Source organism: Budorcas taxicolor, chromosome 6 (genome assembly GCF_023091745.1).
Source record: "Budorcas taxicolor isolate Tak-1 chromosome 6, Takin1.1, whole genome shotgun sequence".
In the NCBI taxonomy this organism is placed as follows: Eukaryota; Metazoa; Chordata; class Mammalia; order Artiodactyla; family Bovidae; genus Budorcas; species Budorcas taxicolor.
The window spans coordinates 15344506-15368674 of record NC_068915.1 but is presented as its reverse complement, the minus strand read 5'-3'; the positions used below and the strand labels follow the sequence as shown (position 1 = coordinate 15368674).

Sequence of the window (24169 nt, the reverse complement as noted above, 5' to 3'; positions counted from 1 at the left end):
TGTCTGATAGACAACATTAAGTCATACTATAAACTAAGTGACCTCTTCCCTTTTCTCACTGCTTAAATCCAACATCAGGGATTTCTTACTGATCAGAAGCTTTTTATAACCTAAATGGCTCACAAGTGTGTGAGGTATTGTTCTAACACTATGGCCTCAACCCATCTCTTAGAAATGGGTGAGTTTCACATCTCCATCAGAGAGAGTTCTCTATGGGACAGGTTTACATGTCTTTGGCAGTCTAGTCAATGTAAACAGGTACAAGAATGCAAGTAGGTATATTAGGGCAAAATTAGTTTCCTTATTTTAAAAATTAGATTGGCCATATTTATACTGCCAGAAACTGTTACATTGTTTTTCATATTTCTGTGAAGAGACTTTTCTTTTTTTTTTAACTTATTTTTTAATTGGAGGAAAATTGCTTTACGATGCTGTGTTGGTTTATGCCATACAACAAAGTGAATCAGTTATAATTTTATATACATATACACACATATATGGGCTTCCCTGGTGGCCCAGACAGTAAAGAATCCGCCTGCAATGTGGGGTACCTCAGTTCGATCCCTGGGTTGGGTTGGGAAGATCCCCTGGAGGAGGGCATGGCAACCCACTCCAGTATTCTTACCTGGAGAATCCCCATGGACAGAGGAGCCTGGCGGGCTACGTGGGGTCGCTAAGAGTCAGACACGACTGAGCAATTAAGCACATACACACACATATATATATATATTCCGTTAGATATTTAAAAAGTGAATTATACCTTTAAAAATATACTCTTGAAGTTTAGATAACATATAAGAAAATCTATCATTTCATTTATGTAATTTTTATTTCTTGATATTTTGTACTCTCAAGTCTATTGTTTTACTCAGATTATATTAGATCCTGCAAGTGGTTCCAAAACTACAAAATTATATAGCCTCAACCCTCTAATCTTGTCTTATGATGCTCTTACAGACCTCAGAGTAATATTTTTTATATGACCTTAGTCATATGTCTTATGCTTACTCTCAGGCACAGCCTAGTCCCAAACACCATGTCTTAGAGGGGACAGTGGAAGTGTGAAATCCTAACTGTATACATAGGGTATCCAGACACTGCAGAATCAGTTGTTTCAGTTGGGTTGGCAAGGGGGAAAGCTGAGGAGAATGAAATGTTAGTCTACATAGCAACACCAAATCAGCAGAGCAGTGAGAGTGAAATCTATAGGTAGGATATGACTTTTAAAAGACGTTTCTTTGTCTATCTGTCAAGAAGTTATAAGGTATCCTTCTTAGGTTCACTAAAATCAGACTCTGATCATTCAAGTGACAGTGACTCATAAGGAAATCTAGGAAAGGCTGGTGGGGGATTGGGCAGTGGGATATCAAACAGCAAAATACAGCAGGCAGGTGCTGTCCAAGGTAACTACCCTGTAAGGAAGCTCTAGAGACTGCTTCAGCATGGTCCTGCCAGATGGGGCAAAGAACACTCTCATGCCCAGCCACCACTGGCTAAAGACTGCACCCAAGGGTATACATTTTCAGGAACTTCTGGCTTCCCTTGATCAGGCAGCCAGAGGGCAGTCCTCTGACAGACCCGGTGTTGGCTGTCGGCAGGGAAAGCACATTGGAATCTACAACTGGAAGTACAAATATGACAAAGGGATTCAAGGGGATAAGGATGGACCACTGACAATGTCTCCTATAAGATCCCAGAAACAGTTTATGTACTGGTTCTGTGAAACTTAACAGCCGGAAATATTCAAATGCAAAAAAATCCTTCAAGAAAGCTAGTAAAAGCTCAACCTATAAAACATTTCACTAATTATAAAAGAAAGGATTACTTCTTTCATGCAGATGACAAACACACATCTCTCTGAATTATATAAATTTTATTAGCTCTTGAAAGGGAGAAATCTCATTCCCGCATTCTCTGTTAGGGACTTGAATGATCACAGGTCATTGGTCAACTCTGAGGCGAAACCTAAACCCAAACTCAGATTTCATCGTTTCTCTAGAATCTATCCTGTATTTTCCGACTGGTAAGGTATGATAATGAGAACAACCAAAAAGACACTTATGATCTCTTTTAAGAGATTTCAAGAGTAAATATTAGGTATACATATTGTATCAAAATACAAAGCTCATCTCCTCCCTTGGCTCCAGGAGAAAATACTAAGGAGCTAAAGAAAACACTAAAAATCCCTGAAACGTGCTTGCCTAGTGATTTTCTTTGCAGCACACTGGTGCACATGATTCTAAATAGGAGATATTTAAAGAGCATGAGACATTTTAAGGGATGATGGTGGTAGTATCATTTCAATGTAATTTCTAAAATGTTTCATTTCCTTCACAGCATTTTAAGATTGTCTTCTGAATTCTAACAATGCATATGTTCCTTGATGGGAACTATAGCATACTAGAGTGCATATGAGTATGTATGTGAATGCTCAGTTTTCTTGTATAATATATATATTATATTTATGCAATACTTCTATCCCAAAGTCTCAAGGCATTTTATTGAAATAATCTTCTTCACCTTAGCTAATTTTCTGAAAAAGATTTCCAAATTTTAAAGATTTATATAAATTGAAAGCAATTACATAGTCTATCTTTACCATAAAAAGAGTACAATGTATTAACTGTGTTAATTGTATACTATATACTAGATAATCGCATATGAGGACAATATGCTTATTTATTGCCTTTTATGCTTGTCTATTTTTACTTTGGAAATATTTTCATGTTTTAGTAATCAAAGTTAAATTTTTCTTTTTAAAAAACTAGTTACACATGGAATATTCCAGTTAAATGGACTGAAGATGATGAACAAAGGATTACATTATACAATAGGTCAGAAACAGGAGGTAAATATCATCAATTGATTTCTTTCTTCCTTGAATTAATGTACTACATTAAATAAGTATGTGTAAAGAAACAGCAATAAAACTGGAATTTATGAGGTGAATTTCAGCTAAAAGAAATCTCTTAAATAATTAACTGATAAGCCCAAATCCTTATCTATAATAATGAGAATTTTTTGCCATAAGAAATTCTTTGTAATGATTTGCCATAACTGAAACAATAATAAATACCTACATTCAAAGAGAAGGGTCATACACCCAACCACTAGAAGATCAGTATATCAGTCTTCTTCTTTGCTTTTCTCTCTTCCCTCTTTTTTCCTTCCTTCTTCCTTTTTAGAAATATCAAATGTCATTGAATTTCTTAAAACGTTATGTGACAAGCCTGACTTTTAAAATACTGTCATTAAATCAGACCTAATGTTTTTCTCAAATCGGCATGACACTAGAATTTTTAATGACACTAAATTATTTTTTCTAAGCTGTAAGTTGTCGCCAGTAGCTCAAGGGACTATCTGCATCTATATCCATTCATCTACCCATCCATCCATCCACCTCCCTAAGTGAACGCATTGGCCCTTGCCTGTGTTAAAGTTCAGCTGTGACTGTTCCATCCACTTAAGTCAACTAGAAATATATTTCTGTGTTCTATTTCCATTCATTTGTATTTTCTTTTCTTGAAAAATTTTAGAGTGACATGAAAACAAGACCTTATCACGTTTTCTACTACAGATCGCTGAAAAAATAATTTAAAAAGGCAAGTTTTAGCAACTATCCAAGAAGAATCCTGCTTTCTATACTTCTGCTATTGTGCTTGTTTTGTGTTTCAAAGTCGCTTCTTATCTAAAACAAAATGAGACTCTTTTTCATCCCATCCCATAAGGACTTGGTTTCCAAATAGCATTTGGCATGGACTTTCACCCATTGATTCTCAAGAATAAAAGCAGATCATCCACCCTCTATTTACATATGCCTATTTGCTCCTGCAAAATATTCTAAAATAGTAATTCATATCCTCTGGCAAGTAAATTTTTACCCTATTTCCAGTAGATTTAAAAAATAGCTTTATTGAGATACAATTCACATATTAAAAAATCCCCCCATTTAAAGTGTGCGATCCACTTTTTATTACATTCACAGATATGTGTAGCCATCACCACAGTCAATTTTACAGCGTTTCAGTCACCTCAAAAAGAAATTCCACACCCTTTAGCTATCAACTCCTCTATTCTCCTGATCCCAGCCCTAAGCAACAACTAACCTATTTTTTTATCTTCATAGATTTGGCTATTTTGGACATTTCATATAAATGGAATGATATCTATAGCATTTTATGAGTGGCTTCTTTCGCCTAGCTTGTTTTCAAATTCGTCTATGTCATAGCATGTATCAGTACTTCATTCCTTTCTACTGCCAAGTTATATTCACATCATATTGATATACCACCTTTTATCTGTTCATCAGTTGATGAGCATATGGATTGTTTCTGTCTTTTGCCTATTATGAATATTTCTATAAACATTTGTGTACAAGTTTCCATGTGGCTCCTATAAGGTTTTTTCAGCTTTGTTTCTTTTTTTATTTCTATTATAAATTATTTGTGATTTTAAAAATAATTGTAGTTCTTTGCATACCTTGGCTGTGCTGGGTCTTCGTTGCTGCAAGGCTTTTCTCTGGCTGTGTTCAGCAGGGCTGCCCTCTGGTCGCGGTGTGTGGGCTCCTCAATGTGGTGGCTTCTCCTGTTGCAAAGCAGGGGTTCTAGGGCTCACGGGCTTCTTTGATAGTTTTGGCTCTCTAGCTCTAGAGGGCAGGCTCAACAGGTATGGCCCACAGGCTTTGTTACTCCATGGCACGTGGGATTTTCCCCAGATCACGGATCCAACCTGTGTCTCCTGCATTGGCAGGCAGATGCTTTTCCACTAAGCCACCAGGGAAGCCCTATTTTGTGATTTTTAGCTTTTACTGTAAACTCTACTAGCTTTGTCTTTGTCAAGGTAAGACCTTTCACTGTTGCCTTTACAACAAAAACTTTCTCTTGCTCATTTATGCTAACTTTAATTGATGTAGTCAGCAGTCTCTCCTAAATTCTTCTAGAATACCCAGATCAGTATTTTATATAGGATCATTTTGTTTGCATACCAAGATCTTTTCTGACCTTTTTCTTACTTAAGCCAAAGGAAAATGGAGACAGAAAAAAATACAGTAAAAAAAAAAATGTTCGATAGCACCAATAAACATAATCAGGCTAGGATTCCCTTGGGAAATTTTCAGTGGATTTGGCTGAAATATTACTACATATTTTCCCCATTGGTCACCACTGGTTAACTGAAGATAGGAGGAACATCTGGGAATCTTCTTGATTTGATGTTTACAAATTTAAAGCATGGATAATTTATTTTCACCAATACAATCTATTCAGAATTTTCATAAACTGAGGTTTTCATAAACGTAAAATTTCCAGGTAACTAAAGTTTATTCTAGTGGTCCAGAAAATAGATTTCAGGAGTTAACAATAAACATTTTTCTTATGTGTATTATGTCCTTATTAGACACAGTTTTAATAATGAACTTAGTCCTTAATTAATTAAAATATTAATTAATTCTTTCAAACAAGTATTTACTGAGCACTAACTAATGGGCCAGACACAGGGGTAGATATAGAGATAATGCTGAGCGAAAAATCCCCACAATTCTTACTTTGTAGCACTTACTGTCTAGGGAGGGTGTGGACGAGTCAGCAGGCAAATATAACACCATGTCGTAAGGGCCTGGCTCACAGGAGAAATACAAGTGGAGATCTGGAAGTTGAGAAAAGTTAGTCAAGAAAGGGACATCTGTCTGAGGGTTAGAGGGACTTACTGGTAGAGTTTATGTGATAATAGGACTGACTGCGTATAGACTCAAACAGTGCTATGGACAGAAAATATTAGTATGAAAGGGAGAGAGCAAAGGGCTTGGAGAGCAACCTTGATCCCTCTGTCATTCGATTTGAGACATTTCTTTTGCTGTAACTACCGACTTTTATCTGTCCCTCCCCTCCCTGTAGAATATTCCCTGAGAATGAAGCTTATTTTTTGTTGTTGTGTGGTTGTTCCATATCTCCAGCAGATACCTAGTAATTGTTAACTGAAGGAATGAATGAAGTGGCTCTAATGGCCACAGAGCTTTGATGACAAACCTATCTTTATCTGCAACTTCAGAATCATGACTGGTCATTTAGCCAGAAGCAAATTAGACATCTCTTCCTACTTCAAAGTGCCTGCTCCATTTTTAGGCTATGCAATAAGTTCCTGTTTCCTGTTCAGGGACATCTTCAACTCCCAGCTCAGAGCGCAGATGACAACACGTCCTGAGGGTACTGAATGGGCAACCAGCTCAGGTTACCAGCCCCACCTCCTTCTTCTTGGTTTCTTTGGTGATTCATCAGCTAGAAATTTCCCAGGCAATAGTGGGGCTTCCCCTAAGGTCTTTTATTCACATTTGTGTTGTGCACAATATTTTAAAGATGAAAACAATTAAACATGTACTTTTTAACAAAAGAAGAGGATCTCCATCTCAGGGCCTTCTCTGGCAATTCTAACCTACCCTGAATAATCTCTCCTCTTATTGTTGAGAGCATATTTTATGCTATTAGTTTCATCAATCCTTAGATTTTAAGCAACATCATTATTAAGGTTCATATTCTCTCTTTTCTTTTTATGTAAATCATAAGCCCTTTGAAGGTACACACTGCATAGCATACTCCCTGTCTCCTGTTCACCCTATTCCCGCAAGGCACTGTGTACATCTTAAGATGTACTAAGAGTTCAGCAAGTCCTTTCTTAATTAAGGCTTGTTTGCCTGAAGACTGCTGTCCTTCTAGAGGTTGCCTATGTATAGTGAATGCCTATCTTTAGCATCAGCTACTGTACTGTCTATTGTCAACGCATCTACATTTAGTAGTATACCACCTTTTTGTTTTTAATCTGCTGCTTTCCAACATTTAGCAGACTTATAGATTGGCATACGATATCAGACAACCAGTCTTGCTAAAACAGATTTAAAAATAGGGATTCATGAGCATATAGGGTCTAAAAGACAGTTTTAGGGCATAGGATGTAGAATAGACTTTGTGATGACTGTTTCCACAACTCTTTCAGTTATGTATTATGGATGATTTAGATAACCAAGTTCTATCATATAAATATTCCTAAAATGTTATGGTTGTTATATTTAAATATTTCATACCAAAATAATGATGGACATATATTTTTCTAATTTAATGAGAGAGAGAGAGAAAAAGAAAACAAAAAGAAAAGAAATCCATAATCATTCATTATGGATTCAGTTTTGCAGATTAAGAAGCTCAGTTTGTTTAATTCAGCACTGGTCAACAAAGTCTTGAAAGACTTATTCACATGAACCACACAGATAAGAATGCTAATTTGTTAATTTACACAAATAAAAACATACTGGCTAATGTCAACTAGAATATTCACTTCAGCTAATTAGGCATCTCTTCCAGGAAGAAAGTTTACTTAACTAGGGTAAGGGGAGAGCTAAGTTACATCAATTGCTTTAAAGATGCCAATCAAGCTGTGACAGCCTTGTATATTGCATTAACCAGGGAAGCCTAATTATTGCATATATTGGCTATCAGGAGTAGTTTAATGCAACAAAAATTTCTTATTCATGCAGCAGTCCAATGGAGATGTTCCTGACCTGCCATCTCTCCTAGGTAGCTCATACGCAGATAATGACTTAGAATTCCTGTCTTTTTCCTTCTTATGGCTCCACTTCCTCTCTCTCTACAAACTAATATTAGACTTCTGTACTGGATCTCTTGCATCTCATCAGAGGACAGAGGAAGATAATGGAGGGACCAGACCTAGAAGGGCATCTATTATTTCTGCCCACACTTTATGCCCCAGTGTCAATCATATGTTGCCACCTAACTGCAAGGGAGGCTAATAAATATAGTCTAGCTGTGTACCTAGAAGAAAAGGGAACAGTGTGATAAACAACCAATAGATTTCTCCACATACACGGTTTTCTGTAAGAGCAGATCTGTCAAACAGATCAAAAGGAAAAAAAGTTTTAGAAACAGTTCCTACCCAGAAAGAATCCATTTACCATTCTTATCCATAAAACTAGAAAGAAGTGGTACAAAACAATTTATAAATTCTGTGATTACTATGTGGCCATTAAATCTACATCTTCATATACATAAAATGAAATTGCAAAGTGTTTACAATATAATTTCAAGTGAAAAGGATTAATAATCAAAAACACAATAAATTTCTCTATATGTATTGTGTCTTCACATGTGCATATATTTGGAAGATAAATACACATATACACACAAAAGAAAAACATAATGTCAACTGGTGGTAGCTAATTTTTGTATTCTTCATTATATTCTTTTTTTATTTTCAAAATACATATTTGAAACCATAAAGAACACATCCTACTGTTATAATCAGAAAAATCTTATTACTAACTGGAGAAACAGAGTGAATCATGCGCCCTTTATTCTATGTGCTGCCTGGAACAGCCATCAGTATTTTATCCTACTTACTTCATTATGCAACGAAACAACCCAACAGTATTTTGTTGTTGACAGCTGCTCCAGAAGTAGCATGAACTTGGAAAGTCCAGTAACTACTGACTTCCTGGACCTCAGCTTCCTCATCCATAAAGTGAGAAAAATCACAGTAACTCTAGACAGGCTTAACTAGGTATATATAAAGCACACTAAAATACTGCTGTATTTAGATGGATTGCCAGGAACTTCTCAATGTTATTTATATTTGCCTTGCTATTTATAGAACTGGCGGCATATCCCCTTTCATAATAATGGGGATAGCTACCATCTGTTGGACACATAACTATATAGCCGACACTTTACCTATGTTATCTTATTTAATCTTCACAATAGCCCTGTGAGGGATTTTTATCCATTTCCCTCATGGTGAACTGAGACACAGAGAGGTCAAGTGATTTGGCCAAGATCACACAGCTAGTAAGTCAGAGAGAGCAATGATTGTATCCTAGACCTGTCAGACTCGAAAGTTCATGTTCTTTCTCCTGTAACATATGGTTCTGTGCTTAGCAAGAGGCTCTCCTCCTGATGCAAACATTCAAAGTGTATGGCTGCCAAAAGATTAGCTTCCTTTCAACAACCTGTCCATGGGAGAATGACAAAGAAAGATAAATACTACATGAGTGAGGTAAAGGTTTACAATTTGTCAAGAACCTACTATGAATGTTCCTAAAAAAACTTATTGTCTTGTTGAAGTGTTTACTCATGTATTATGAAAAACTACTGTGTCGCTGGATATCTTCCAAACCTTGTGAGCACTTCCAAAATGTAAATCACCTTTCCTCCCAAACCGACTCATCTTCCTCTGTTCCTTCTGTAATGGCAACACCATTATTCATCCAGTCATGCATGCCATTTTCCCCTCTAACTGTCCACATCAAGTCAGAAAAGATAGTGTTGATTTTATTGGTGATGTGTCTCTTGAACACATCATCTATTTTCATCATCTCCACATTAAGGTAAACAATCATTTTCTCTTGCCCTAGATTAACACAGTAGACTCTAGAATCTCCTTCCAATATCTCCTTCCCATCCTACCATCAAAATCATCCTTCTAGAAACAGACCTGAGTGTATTATTTACCTGCCTAAAAATCTTCTCTTTTCTTACCATCTCTCAGAAGATGGACTTAATACAGCGTGCGGCTCTTCACACTGAAGCCCCACTTTTACTTCCAGCCGCATATCCTATTTTCCAATATCACATCCCATGTTACTATTACATTAAACTATCTGAAGTTATTTAAATATACTAAGTATTCCCACATCATTATTTAAATTGCATATTGTCCATACAGACAAGAGTATAGGAGTTAAAAAGCATATGAGTAATGCTAAACCAACACTGGTCATATCAGAGCATAAATACTATTTGGAGTTCAGTTCCGTTCAGTTGCTCAGTGTCCAGCTCTTTGAGACTCCATGGACTGCAGTATGCCAGGCTTCCCTGTTCTTCACCAACTCCTGGAGCTTGCTCAAACTCATGTCCACTGAGTTAGTGACATCCTCCAACCATCTTATCCTCTGTTGACCCCTTCTCCTCTTGCCTTATTTTGAGTAGTTTTTACTTAAAACGTAAGTCTTTGTTCCTTCAATGTTGAGCTTCCAAAATCTATATCCTAGAGCCTTATGTAAATTCTAAATACTACTTTAGAAATCAAGTTAATTTGGTAAGTCCACTGATGAAAAAACGTTGGTATAATCAGTTGAAATATGAAAGTAGAAGGCTTTACGGAAATAAATAAAATTGGGAGAATGAGTATGCAATGGACTGCAAGATCAAAAAGGCTGTATTTGGATTTTAGCCCTATTGCAAGCCTTCTTGACATTTGAAAATTGCTACTGACTCTCAAATCATTATCCTGCTTAGCAATCACCATATCCATCAATTAGGATATTGATTTTAAATAAACATAGTATTCTTTTAAATGTTTACATTTTTATATCCTTCCTAGGCTATCCCAGTGAATATTCTTTGTGTAATTAATCCATCATGATTAAGAATATATGGATTACCCCCAAAGGGCATGGACTTCTCTGTCTTTAAGTATTGTGGTTTTTTTTCAAATGTTTTTATTGAGGGATTATTTCACCCATACGACAAGCTTCTGAAAGTAAGAAATAATAATAAGTCACAAATTACAGGGCACTTAATATAGGTAAGTGCCCTGTAATTATTTCTTTTTCATCTCACACACTACAATGACATGTTAAAATTAGGCAATAAGAATAATAAGAATTAGACTTTGGGGCTTTGGATCCAAATCAAACTTGACTCCTCAAACTAACATTTCTTTTCTTTTTGCCCTCTGGGTCTAATTTCTATGTGTTTACAGTATGTGCAAACATGTTTCTCATTAGTGTTTATTTACTACCACAGGAATCACTTTGGAATCTACTCTTAGTGGAAATGCTTTTCTCAAAATAAACCCTGATCATATTGGCTTTTATCGTGTAAATTATGAAGTGTCAACTTGGGAATGGATAGCTACCAATCTTTCCATCAACCACACGGTAAGAGTAGAAATTGTTGTGAATTGTTTTACTTTTGTTCTAAGAACAGCATCTTAATGATATTAATTTTTCAATATATTTTGCTTTAAGATTCATGTTTCCTACCTTTCTTTCTTTCTCTTCCCAGGACTTTTCTTCTGCTGATCGTGCAAGTTTTATTGATGATGCTTTTGCCTTGGCACGGTAGGTTTCAGAATGAGATTCAATTATTTAAAATACTACAGATCTTGTCATAAATTTCTTTTAAAATGAATTACAACACAGTTTAAGTATTAATTTAAAGTATCCAGAACCACTATTTATAACATTATTATTTTACATAGCTTTCTTCTTTAAAACTAATATGAGCCTTATAGCCAAAATACTGATATCAGCCCTTAACAGACACAAAAACCTCACCTATCCTATTGACTTCAAGTGAAGTTTGACTAATCTGAGTTCTTGAGCTAATTAGGAGTGACACTTACAAATGCTCAAAAGTGCACCATTGTAATTTGATTTAATAAAAAGACAATGTGTTTCATGAACTCATCTCTGTGAGCCTAAACCCATTGTAAGATTTTTTTTTCCCCCTTAGTTCTTTTTTAAAAATTTTATTTATTTATTTTGCTCTTTATTTTTTATTTTTTTTTACTTTACAATACTGTATTGGTTTTGCCATACATTGACATGAATCCGCCACAGGTATACATGAGTTCCCAATCCTGAACCCCCCTCCCACCACCCTCCCCATATCATCTCTCTGGGTCATCCCAGTGCACCAGCCCCAAGCATCCTGTATCCTGTATCGAACCTAGACTGGCGATTCATTTCTTATATGCTAGTATGCATGTTTCAATGCCATTCTCCCAAATCATCCCACCCTCTCCCTCTCCCACAGAGTCCAAAAGACTGTTCAGATTTTATGGCTAGAGTTTTCAAATATTATTCAGGTCATTGGGGTAAGAAGAATGAGACATGGTGCTCTAGGATTGATAGAATTAAAGTGTCATTTCAGAAATTTGAATTTTTTCTCATGGCCTAAAGGTAGTTTAACTTGGAAAAACACAACCCACACCTTGAAAAAAGAAAATAATCAACACAGAGTGGGGTAATGTAAGGGTAGTAACCATAGCACCTTTGAGATTCTTTTTCCAGCTAGGCTAACACTAGTAATTTGACCAGTATTTTTTGAATTTCTGGCACTTCTGTAGGAGCTAGGGACACACCCAACTTGTTTTGCTGACTTTGTAGTAGCCTCATTTTAGACACAAGCAATGTACTGACAATGAGATGCTAGTTCCCCTGGAGAAGGCAATGGCACCCCACTCCAGTACTCTTGCCTGGAAAATCCCATGGACGGAGGAGCTTAGTAGGCTGCAGTCCATGGGGTCACTAAGAGTCGGGAACGACTGAGCAACTTCACTTTCACTTTTCACTTTCCTGCATTGCAGAAGGAAATGGCAACCCACTCCAGTGTTCTTGCCTGGAGAATCCCAGGGACGGGGGAGCTTGGTGGGCTGCCGTCTGTGGGGTCACACAGAGTCAGACACGACTGAAGCGACTTAGCAGCAGCAGCAGCAGCAGCAGTTCCCCTTGTCCGAGTTGGGTGTCCCTTTTATAGGCCCCTATGTTTCCAGTGATATCAACTGTCATTGCTTATTAATTATCCATCTCACCCACCAAATTATAAGTTTCATGAAGGTAGGCACCTGGATAATGTTCCTCTTCATTTTATCCCCAGCTCCTAACTGTGCCTGGCCCCTAGTAGATGTTCATTAAGTAGGAACTGAATATATGGCTGGAAGAATAGTATAACAGCGCTAAAGGCATGGGAGAACTATTTTACATGAAATCCCTAGATACTGCAAGTTAGAAACCCTTTGTGATATTTTTAAGGGAGGAATTTATAGGGAATTAAAAACAAGCTCTCAAACCATGTTAAAATCCTGGCTCTGTATAACCTTGAGAGAGTTTCTTGTCTCTGCTTCAGTTAGTTTCCTTATTAGTAAAATGGATACGAACTTACAACACTCTTGTGTGGAATAAGTGAGAGAATGTACACAAAGGACCCCAACCATTGTCCAGTCTTTAGGAAGTGCTCAATAGATCGTAGTGCTTGACCAAAACAGGCACCCACCATTGATTAGCAGCAGCAAAGAAGCATTTGGTAGCTCAGTGGTGAAGAATCCACCTGTCAATGCAGGAGACATGGGTTTGATCACTGGGTCAGGAAGATCCCCTGGAGAAGGAAATGACAGTCCACTCCAGTTTTCTTGCCTCAGAAATCTCATGGACAGGGGAGCTTGGCAGACTACATTCCCTGGGATTACACAGAGTTGGACATGATCGAGCAACTAAACAAATGAAGCATTTAGAAAAGCTCTTCTAAATTTGTAATCTAGACTCTATTATAGGTAATAGAACTTGATTCTCTTTGGTGAACCTCCAAGTTTAATCTCCTGGCTATGTAACAGATTATTTTTATTATGTTATGGTATATCAATCCCTCATTTATAAATATATATTGAGCACCTGCTCTGTTCCTGGCACTATGTAGATTGGGAAAATTAAGTGGTAATATGGTGAAAAAAAATGATCCACCTTTTAGGGAATTCGCTGGCAGTGCAGTGGTTATAACCCTGCACTTTCACTGCTGAGGGCATGGGTTCAATCCCTGGTCCAGGAATTAAGAAATTGAAAGCTGCATGGTGTGGCCAAAAAGAAAAAAGAAAAAAAAAAAAGCCTTTTTTAAATATAATAGGACTATTAGATTTTTTTTTCAGGAAAACTCTCCTGTGAATGTATTATGATCTTTTCCAAAGCTTAGAATCTTGTCTGTAAAGATTATAAAGATATTATAATATCTTTACAGTTTAATTTTCATCATAACACAGTTCTTTTGCTTTAAGAAGTGAAAGCCTCTTGAACAGCTTTCTCTGAGGAATGGGATACAAAGTGGATAACTCACACAATTGAACAATCCCTGCATTTGTTCAGCTGCTTGACCATAGCCCCATCAAATTTTGAAGAGCTTCAGAAAGGAAGAAAGTGAAACAAATTTGAAAGTCAAAAAGCATGTAGAATCACACAGCAACCAATCCAGAAAATACCTGAGCTGTCATCTGAAACATTGCCTGAGCTATTGAGTTATCACCCAATTTCTGTCTGCAACACATGAGGAAAAACGGACTCAGAAACAGACCCCCACCTGTATTCGTTACAGTCTGTCCCAAATCACTCAAACTTCAGAGAAAAATAGAAATGCGTAGATAGGTAAGTGCATGAGGGAGGATTAGAATTTACACAGTTCTACTCTGATATTCAAAAAGAAATGAACTCTTATGTTTCATCAGTAAACTGACAGATCTAAAAATAAATGTATTCTTGATTTCCCTGCCCCCAAATGTGAGGAGCCAGGAGTCTTACTGCTCTCCAGCTGGGCACATTTGCTGAAGACAAGGAGTAAGAATTCACCCAGTCACTCTGAGTCCCCACGACAGGCTCAGCTCAACCATACGCCCTGCCTAGTTATACCCTCAAAGTTTTTAAGTTCATTTAAAGTTTCCCCCAGCCCCCTACTCAGGCTAATTTCAGGCCAGCCACCTGCAATGAGAACAAGGTGCCTGATCTCCTCTCCGTTTTGCTACACGGAGCTCCTGCTTCTTACCATGTTGCCTCTGATTCTCCACTGCGAGGAGCACAGAGAGGGCAGAGGAGGGAAGACCCTGACATGCTGTCTACTTCTGGTCTTCTCTGAACTCTGGACATGTTTGACACTGATGCTTTCCCTTGTATGGTGCTTGCATGGTGTATGTGCTATCTTATGGCCCATTCCATGGCCAACCGTCTTTCTTCTGCAGTTCCCTGAGGTGAGAAAACTTCCAGACCATATCTAGTCTATAGCAAGTTTTCATATATCCTTTCCCCTGACAAAGTCTGGAGAGATGGCCACCTCATGCAGTCCCATCTCTTCACTCTGATGTTAAAGCAATAGTCAACTACAGTCTCTCATCCTTTAGATTTCTTGGGGATCAGATACCGGGTCACTGTGTCCACACGAGTTCCAGGATACACAGATAAAACTCTTCAAGTGGTTGCATTAAAACCTCTTTTCTAGGCTGGGTGTGAGGGGGAAAGCATCCTGCACTCTGTCCTCCGGGAGGGACAGCACATTCAGTACACTAAAGGAATCCTCCAAAACTGTGTGTTAGTCGCTCAGTCATGCCTGACTTTTTGCCACTCCATGGACTGGAGCCTGCCAGGCTCCTCTGTCCACGGAATTCTCCAGGCAAGAATACTGGAGTGGGTAGGCATTTCCTTCTCCAAAAGCCCTCTTCTAAAAGGCCTCTCTCTCCCTGTTAGGCATTCCAATCTCTTTCACAGCTGTAGTGGGCTGTCAGCTGAGGGTCACAGAAAGCTGACCCTCCGGACCATGTCAATCCTGATTGGATCAGCCCACATCTTACTTTCGAGTACAGGCCAAGGGGCTTGGTTTGGGGGCCTTGCCAAAACTGAGACAGAATCCTTTTTTGCCTACCTGTTGCAGTGGAGCTTTATCTTTTCAAAAGCTTATTTGGCACTTTGCAGCCCACTGTGTGCCAAAGCCAGGAGAGGGTCCAGGAATAGCACCAGTGAAAGCAGAGAGCGCTGGCTGGCAAGCACACGGAAGCGGGCAGGAGTTTCTGGCTGAGGAAAGGATGGCAGAGAAGGCGGCTTCAAGGGCCACCTAAACTAATGCTGTAAGCAGACTTTTGCCAGACTTCAAGGTACTGAGGCTCCAACCATGTCCAAGGTGAGGGGAAGGTTAGCAAATGAAGATCACAAAGTGAGCGTGAGCCATGCCAAGGTTACAGACCTCTAGGCGCACCAGGTTACCTTTTTATAGGTGCTTACAGAGCTGACCAGACCACAGCACAGAACTAGATAAGTAACTTTTCCCACCCTATTGAGGACTCCCTTTTAAAAAAGGGAGAAGTGAGTTGCTGGGGAAAGACTCCAAAAGGGATCTAGTTGATAGCAAGGAGACTGTTTTAAGCCAGAAATCTGAATTTAATTAGAAAGTTAATGTCAAGGGAACAAACACATGGGAATTTTTCAAAAGTCTCCACACCACCTGAAGGCTCTGCTGAAGAACTTGAGACCATAGTGTCAGATCCCTCTACCTAACCACCTCTCTCAACCATTTGTCCTGTCCCATTCAAAAGCCACTGTTTGATAAGACATTGTGCTGAACTCGACCTTCTTGGAGGACTGTGCAGTCTTTCCAGGTCATACCCAGGAAAGCAAAACCAAACCTTTTGTTCCAAGATTCCCCAAACTTCTGAGTACCTCAGCCCAAGATAGGAGAGCAAGAATTTCCTCAAAAGACCTTTTTGTTTTCTTCTTCGTAGCATTTTGTGAGAACTTTCTTTAAGTTATAGCCTCTCTCCTCTCTACAATATAGATTGTAGGCCAATTCTAGGATCAAAGTTCCTCAGGCTGGACTCTTACTATAAATGGAAGATTTCGGAATAAGGAAAATTCTCAACCAAATCTGGCTTTCATAACTGCTGTTGGTCTATGGATTTAATAAATAGGGTTGGAGGCTCAAAGTGAGTAAAAATGCTATCTTGAGTTGCCTCAAAGCAGAGTCTGAAATGGAGGTTCATGAACACGTGGTTTATTGAGAGAAGACGCTTATGAAGTAGGGAGTGTGAGAAGCAGGGTGGGGCAGGGGAAAAGCTGAGCAGCGACGACATCGTCTTAGCTGGAGTTTAGCTTTGCCAGATTCCAGTAGGAAGCCATCCATGAGTTGTACTACACGGTGACCCAGCTTGAGGGAAGCAGGCTGGCCTGTGGCATTCCTGCATCAGACAATCAATGACCAGGGGTAGGGGTTGCATAACCTTTTAAGCAAGATGGGTATATTTGGTCAAGGGCTATTCTCTGAAGAAAAAGTGCAGCTATGAGCCAAAACAGCACTGTAAGGGGACCTGGGAGGGAAGGGCACTGTAGATGTCTTTGTTCTAAAAACCGATTCTTCACACATGGTCCCAGTAGTATCAGCATTGCTGGGAACTTGTGAGAAATGAGAATTCTTAGGCCCTACACCAGACCTACTGAGTCAGAAATTCTAGAGATGGGGCCCAAGTGTTAAAAAAAAACCTTCCAGGTGTTGCTGATACATGCTCAAACTTGAGAATCATGAACCTAAATGATACCGCTCTTCCTTGGAAGTATCGAATACCACAGAATCGCATGATGTGTGGGAAATGAAAAAGGCATCAACTTAATTCTCAAAATATTCTCTCTATAATAACTGACAAAAATTTTATTCTCAGTCCAGTGTTTTGACCAAGTGACTCAGCCTTAAAAGAACAAGTGATACCAGTGCAATGATTGCATAGCTATCAAATACGTTGAAAAACAAGGCACTAGGATAGGATATCGATTTTTCAACATTAAATATATAGTGAAAGTGAAGTCGCTCAGTCGTGTCTGACTCTTTGCGACCCCATGGACTGTAACCATCAGGCTCCTCTGTCCATGGGATGCTCCAGGCAACAATACTGGAGTGGGTTGCCATTTCCTTCTCCAGGGGATCTTCCCGACCCAGGGATTGAACCCAGGTCTTCCACACTGCAGGCAGATGCTTTTACTGTCTAAGCCACCAGGGAAGATAAATATATAGTATTTATATATACTTATAATATATATATATAATATATATTATATATAGTATTTATATATATTTATAAAATGGACCTCTAAACTTCACCTACTATAAATGTGCAGCCCACTAGGTTTCTGAATTACCTATTATTCTTCATAAACTTTCATTAGCCTTCACCAATTTGATCCTCAGAGCAACAGCTATTCATAATTATTCTAAGAAAATACTGACAGGTCAAAGCTGTTGCTCTATCCACCCAGAAAACTAGAGAATTATTAAAATTAGAAAATTCTTGTTTCAAATTGCAACATAAAGTTCTACAATCACTTTCTACTCAACAAACATTCTCAATAAAGTACTCCATTTCTCAATATTAGTTATACTTTTATTAAGACAAGTTGAATGTTCCAAAATATAAATCCTTTTAAAAAGATCATAAAGAAGGTTGAGCACCATAAAGAAAGCTGAGCCAGAAGAATTGATGCTTTTGAACTGTGGTGCTGGAGAAGACTCTTGAGAGTCCCTTGGACAACAAGGAAATCAAACCAGTCAATCCTACAGGAAATCAACCCTGAATATTCATTGGAAGGACTGCTCAAACTGAAGCTCCAGTATTTTGGCCACCTGATGTGAAGAGCCGACCCACTGAAAAAGACTCTTGATTCTGGGAAGGATTTAAGGCAGGAGGAAAAGGGGATGACAGAGGATTAGATGGTTGGATGGCATCACCGACTCAATGAACATGAGTTTGAACAAGCTCCAGGAGATGGTAAAGGACAGGGAAGCCTGGTGTGCTGCAGTCCACAGGGTCACAAAGAGTTGGACACAACTGAGCGACTGAACAACAAATAAGATCAAGATCTGAGGAAATAGGAGAAATCGGCTCTCTGAACTGAAAACAAACTCTATATCATATCACATTAGTATAAATCATATGATGCCGAAAGTATTTATTCTTACCTAGATCTCCAATACCATTTTATCTTCTTATCAATTCAGGGGAGAAATCAAGGTATGATTACATTATTTCTCATTCACAAAAAAATGATCTCAAGCATAATAGCACTCAATGCACCAGTATGACTTACTCAGTAATTTAAAGTTTATTATTTAACCTAAATTTTCAAAATGTAGTTTGGAAAGACAGGATTCCCACCTAAGAGTCTTTACAAAACCTAGGCTAAAATTTGAGGCATAACAGATTTCTGAGAATATTATTTCAAAAGCTTCCAAAATCTTTTCTAAGGAGGAATAAGTCAGACTCTTTAAAGTGTCAATAGTAATTTCACGTTGTTTTGAGGAACAAAATCCATTTTTATTTATAAATATTACTGCTGCTAAGCTGCTAAGTCACTTCAGTCGGTCCGACTCTGTGCGACCCCATAGACGGCAACCCACCAGGCTCCTCCGTCCCTGGGATTCTCCAGGCAAGAACACTGGAGTAGGTTGCCATTTCCTTCTCCAATGCATGAAAGTGAAAAGTCAAAGTGAAGTCGCTCAGTCATGTCTGACTCTTAGCGACCCCATGGACCACAGCCTACCAGGCTCCTCCATCCATGGGATTCTCTAGGCAAGAGTACTGGAGTGGGGTGCCATTAAAAAGGAGATGTTTTGTGGGGAATATAAGTTCAATTGAAATGTTTTAAGCGTTGATGATTCACAAGTACTGTTATATTTCTTATTCATATCAAATATAAAAAATTCAATAAGGTACATTTATAATGGTGCATTTGTATATTATAATGAGCTAGTGAACTTAATGTTTAAAAGTTTCTATTTGTCAATATTAACCATACAACTAAATGGCTTTTTTTCCCCCATTATTTATTTATTTATTTATTTTTATTTTACTTTACAATACTGTATTGGTTTTGCCATACATTGACATGAATCTGCCACGGGTGTACATGAGTTCCCAATCCTGAACCCCCCTCCCACCTCTCTCCCCATATCATCTCTCTGGGTCATCCCAGTGCACCAACCCCAAGCATCCTGTATCCTGTATTGAACCTAGATTGGCGATTCGTTTCTTTAAATGGCTTTTGTTTTATCTAAAATTCTGCCACAGAAATTTTTCAGTGCATACCTTAATGTTTTGTCTCCTCTTTATTGTTGAACATTTGAAAACACTAATACATGACTGTGAACAAACCTCTTTGATTGGACCTTTATAGTAATGCATTTTCTTAATAGTTTAATTGAAGGATTCTCATTAACATTGACATCTGTGATGCCCATGTTAGTACTTCCAGTCAAAGGAAACCAATCTATTGGTTTTAATTTACTGTGGGATTTTTTTGTTCTTTCTTAGAGCTCAGCTTCTAACTTATAAGGAGGCTCTGAACTTGACCAAGTATCTCAGAGAAGAAAAGGAATATTTACCATGGCAGAGAGTCATTTCAGCTGTAACCTATATTATTAGCATGTTTGAAGATGATAAAGAGCTATACCCTGTGATTGAGGTAATGCTAATGCTATATCTCATGAAAGTAGATGTTTAATCCCATTGGTAGAATAGGAAGATTTCTGAGAGAAGGAGCTCCTGGGAAACACAAAAGCATATCTTGACTGCCAAATCAAAGGAAATTACAATGACTTGACTAATCAAATCAAAGAGATGCTATTTTCTTTCAGCTTGAAGTGTATCAGTATTTCTGGTTCAGTATACGACTTAAAGGTGTAGTTTAGTGTTAGAAGAAATACAGTAGTTAATATTTTATTTAAAACAAATAATGTTTTAAACCATAGATACAAACTAGATCCTATTTTAACGGATTTATCTGTGTTAAAATGAATTTATTCTTATCAAAATACAACATCATTTTCCTTATTATTACTGCTGTTATTTCCACACTGAGATTTTATTATGACAGTCATTCAGACTACTTTTCTTGGCTTTGTGATTTCTGTAGCACTTTCTGATTACAAGAACACTTGTAATTTTAAACAAATTCTGGATTCCAATTTCTAGCTCTTCCATTTTCTTTATGAAAGAAATTGGACAAATGATTTCATATTTATTTTCTTTGTACAATAGGAAGTTAGTACTTGACTTCCCATGGTAATGGGATAGTAAGAATCATATAATATAAATATCCTTTGTAGATCTTAAGGCAATATACAAATATTAGTTACTATTTCATTAATACTTGAGCAATCTTTAGTATGGTAAGTCTATCAGGTGTTATTCTATTTATTAAAATGTCAGCTAAGAAGTGGAGGTTAAAAGGGGATGACCCAAAGTTCTATAAAACATTAGAGAGTGATCCAGAATGTTCTTATGTTCAGAACTGAAGTAAAACTGCTATGTGATAAAAACTGGAATATATACCTTTCCTAAGTACAGGCCCAAAGTTCTCTGAACTAGTAGGGGAAAAGATTACCACTGGGAACTGTAGATAATAATAAATGGGAGACTGTTGCTAAATAGTAAATTATTACTCACTGCACATGATGCTTTTATTTCAGAAATACTTCCGAGATCAAGTGAAGCCCATTGCAGATATTCTGGGATGGAATGATGTTGGAGACCACCTCACAAAGTTATTTTTTTACCTTTTTAAAAATTAACATTTGTTTAATATTTGTGTGTGTTAAGATATGTTGAAAAGTTCTCAAGGCCCCAGCTCTGTGTGTGTTTGTTTTCTTAGATTACTCCGTGCCTCTGTATTAGGACTGGCGTGCAAGACGGGAGACAGCGATGCCTTGAACAATGCTTCCCAGTTATTTCAGGAGTGGCTAACTGGGACTGTAAGGTGACTGTTCCCATTTTTTCATATCTAGAAGACTTTAAACTGAGAAATGAGGAATTAAAATCTCTGAAACACTGTTTCTTCTTCTAGTCTTCCTGTAAATCTCAGGCTTCTGGTATATCGGTATGGTATGCAGAACTCTGGCAATGAGACTTCATGGAATTACACTCTCGAGCAATACCAGAAAACGTCATTAGCTCAAGAAAAAGAAAAGCTACTGTATGGATTAGCATCAGTGAAGAATGTTACTCTTTTGTCAAGGTAAGTTGGAACTTTTTAAAAAATTACATGAAAGGTACTCGATAGTTTACATGTCACAGTCTCTTTAAAATGCTAATTAATGGAAGATACATTTCCAAGAAAGTCTATTAAAAAATTATTTTCCTGGCAAGAAACAAAATATCCATGTAAGAGTGGCTTAAAAAATAAAGACACATTATCTCATATAAAAAATTCTAGAGGTAGATAACTTCCAGTCATGTACAGCGATTCAACATTTTATCCAAGACCTAGGCTCTTTCTCTTTCTTTTCTGCCGTCTTCAACATGTTGGATGCTTAACGACTTCCAGAGCCCCAGATATTTTGTCTTCACATAAATACGTTCAATGGAAGAAAGACAGGAGCAAAAGAGCTCCTCCCCACGAGACTCTGTCTTTTACGATAAGAGGTCAGTTATCTCCACTTCCTCTCATAATCCAGCACTAGGTCACCCTTGATCATTCTGGGTGATTCTCTGGATCTACCACTTGATCACTTGCTGACTGCAATGAACTTGAGTTCCTTTGACTGACTTGGACCAATCATGCTACTCTGAGGATGGGGTAGCAATTTGCCTTCTCTAGAATCAAGGATACCTTGATCCAAATCCAGAACGAAACTGGTCTCTGTCAGCAGAGGACTGTCCACCACAACAGGCATGCACACACAAATAGTTATTTACATTATACTCAAAAGATACAGCCTTCCCTGGTGGCTCAGAGGTTAAGGCATCTGCCTGCAAGGCGGGAGACCTGGGTTCAATCCCTGGGTCAGGAAGATCCCCTGGGGAAGGAAATGGCAACCCAGTCCAGTATTCTTGCCTGGAAAATCCCATGGACAGAGGAGCCTGGTGGGCTACAGTCCATGGGGTCACAAAGAGTTGGACACGACTGAGCAACTTCACTTTGACTGTCAAAAGACCACTTGAAGCCCATCTATGAATGTTCTCCCACTTCACACCTATGTCCCAAATTAACTAGTTTCTGCCTTTTTCATTTTTTGCTTATATAGATTCTGAGTTATTTGCTTCATTCATTTAACCAACACTTAAGATATCCTTTCTTTGTATAGGTATGTAGATTGTGGGAATAAAAATGAAAAAGAATAATATCCATCCTTGAGAAACTTATAGGTTCATGGGAGAGGCAGAATATAAATAGTAAATTATAGTGCAATAACGAATTTGTAAGAGCTACCAGGAACAGTTTGCTTTTACTTAGCAGGGTCAACAATATACTTTCACTATCTCACCTCAGGGCTATATGTGAAGTCTCCTCTCTGGCCTAAGATAGTCTATCTATCCAGAACTTGATCATCTTGACATTCCACAAAACATCATATTGATTCATTACTTGGTTGTCATTATGCTAATTGTTGTATATGATGAGAAAATTAGCAAGTACTTACATGCCTTGTGTGTGTGTTCAGTTATGCCCAATTCTTTTCAACCCCGTGGACTGTAGCCCACCAGGCTCCTCTGTCCACAGAATTTTCCAGGCAAGAATACTGGGGTGGGTTGCCATTTCCTACTCCAAGGGATCTTCCTGACCCGAGGATCAAACCACGTCTCTTGGATCTCCTGCACGGGCAGGCAGATTCTTTACCACCGTTCCACCTGGGAAGCTCCACTTAGATGCCGTACTAAGATTCTTACGAACTAGAGGATAAAAGATAAATTGTACAAAATTCAGGAGTGCCCCACTCCAGTGCCGAAGTTTATTAGAGCATGCTCAGATATTCCCTCTGGGTACAGCCATGGAATAAAGTGAATAAAAATCTATTTGGTCACTTAATTTATCTTGGACTTATTTGCTTTATACTCTAATTATAGCCAACTAATCTAACCATACAGATTATATTAGAAAGTTGTTTTTTTCACAATCTTCAGTTCAGTCGCTCAGTCATGTCTGACTCTTTGCAACCCCATGGACTGAAGCAAGCCAGGACTCCCTGTCCATCACCAACTCCCAGAGTTTACTTAAACTCATGTCCATTGAGTCGGTGATGCCATCCAGCCATCTCATCCTTTGTCGTCCCCTTCTCCTCCCACCTCAATCTTTCCCAGCATCAGGATCTTTTCAAATGAGTCAGTTCTTCGCATCAGGTGGTCAAAGTATTGGAGTTTCAGCTTCAACATCAGTCCTTCCAATGAATATTCAGGACTCATTTCCTTTAGGATGGACTGGTTGGATCTCCTTGCAGTCCAAGGGACTCTCAAGAGTCTTCTCCAACACCACAGTTCAAAAGCATCAATTAAGACTTAACTGTAGTCCCATATAAAATAAGAACATAAGGACCTCCCTGGTGGTGCATGGGTGAAGAATCTGCCTGCCAGTGCAGGAGATGTGGGTTTGACCCCTGATCCAGGAAGACCTCACAAGCTGCAGAGCAGCTAAGCTCATGTACCACAACTACTGAGCCTGTGCTCTAGCGTCCTGGAGGCATAATTACTGAGCCCACACACCACAACTACCGAAGCCCACATGCCCCAGAGCCCATGCCCCACAACGAGAGAAGCCACCACAGTGAGAAGCCCATGCACCACAACTAGAGAGTAGCCCCTGCTCTCTGCAACTAGGGAAAAA

General features: G+C 38.3%; 1 protein-coding gene across 1 annotated transcript in view; it reads left to right on the top strand.

The window, feature by feature from the left end:
• Positions 1-24169, top strand: part of ENPEP (glutamyl aminopeptidase) — an 80377-nt gene that overhangs the window by 45787 nt on the left and 10421 nt on the right. Inside the window, exons 11-17 of the mRNA XM_052642137.1 lie at positions 2769-2848; positions 10806-10939; positions 11067-11122; positions 19885-20035; positions 21042-21115; positions 21224-21328; positions 21416-21586. Of these exons, the coding sequence (XP_052498097.1) occupies positions 2769-2848; positions 10806-10939; positions 11067-11122; positions 19885-20035; positions 21042-21115; positions 21224-21328; positions 21416-21586 (771 nt within the window). The remainder of the gene's footprint in view (positions 1-2768; positions 2849-10805; positions 10940-11066; positions 11123-19884; positions 20036-21041; positions 21116-21223; positions 21329-21415; positions 21587-24169) is intronic.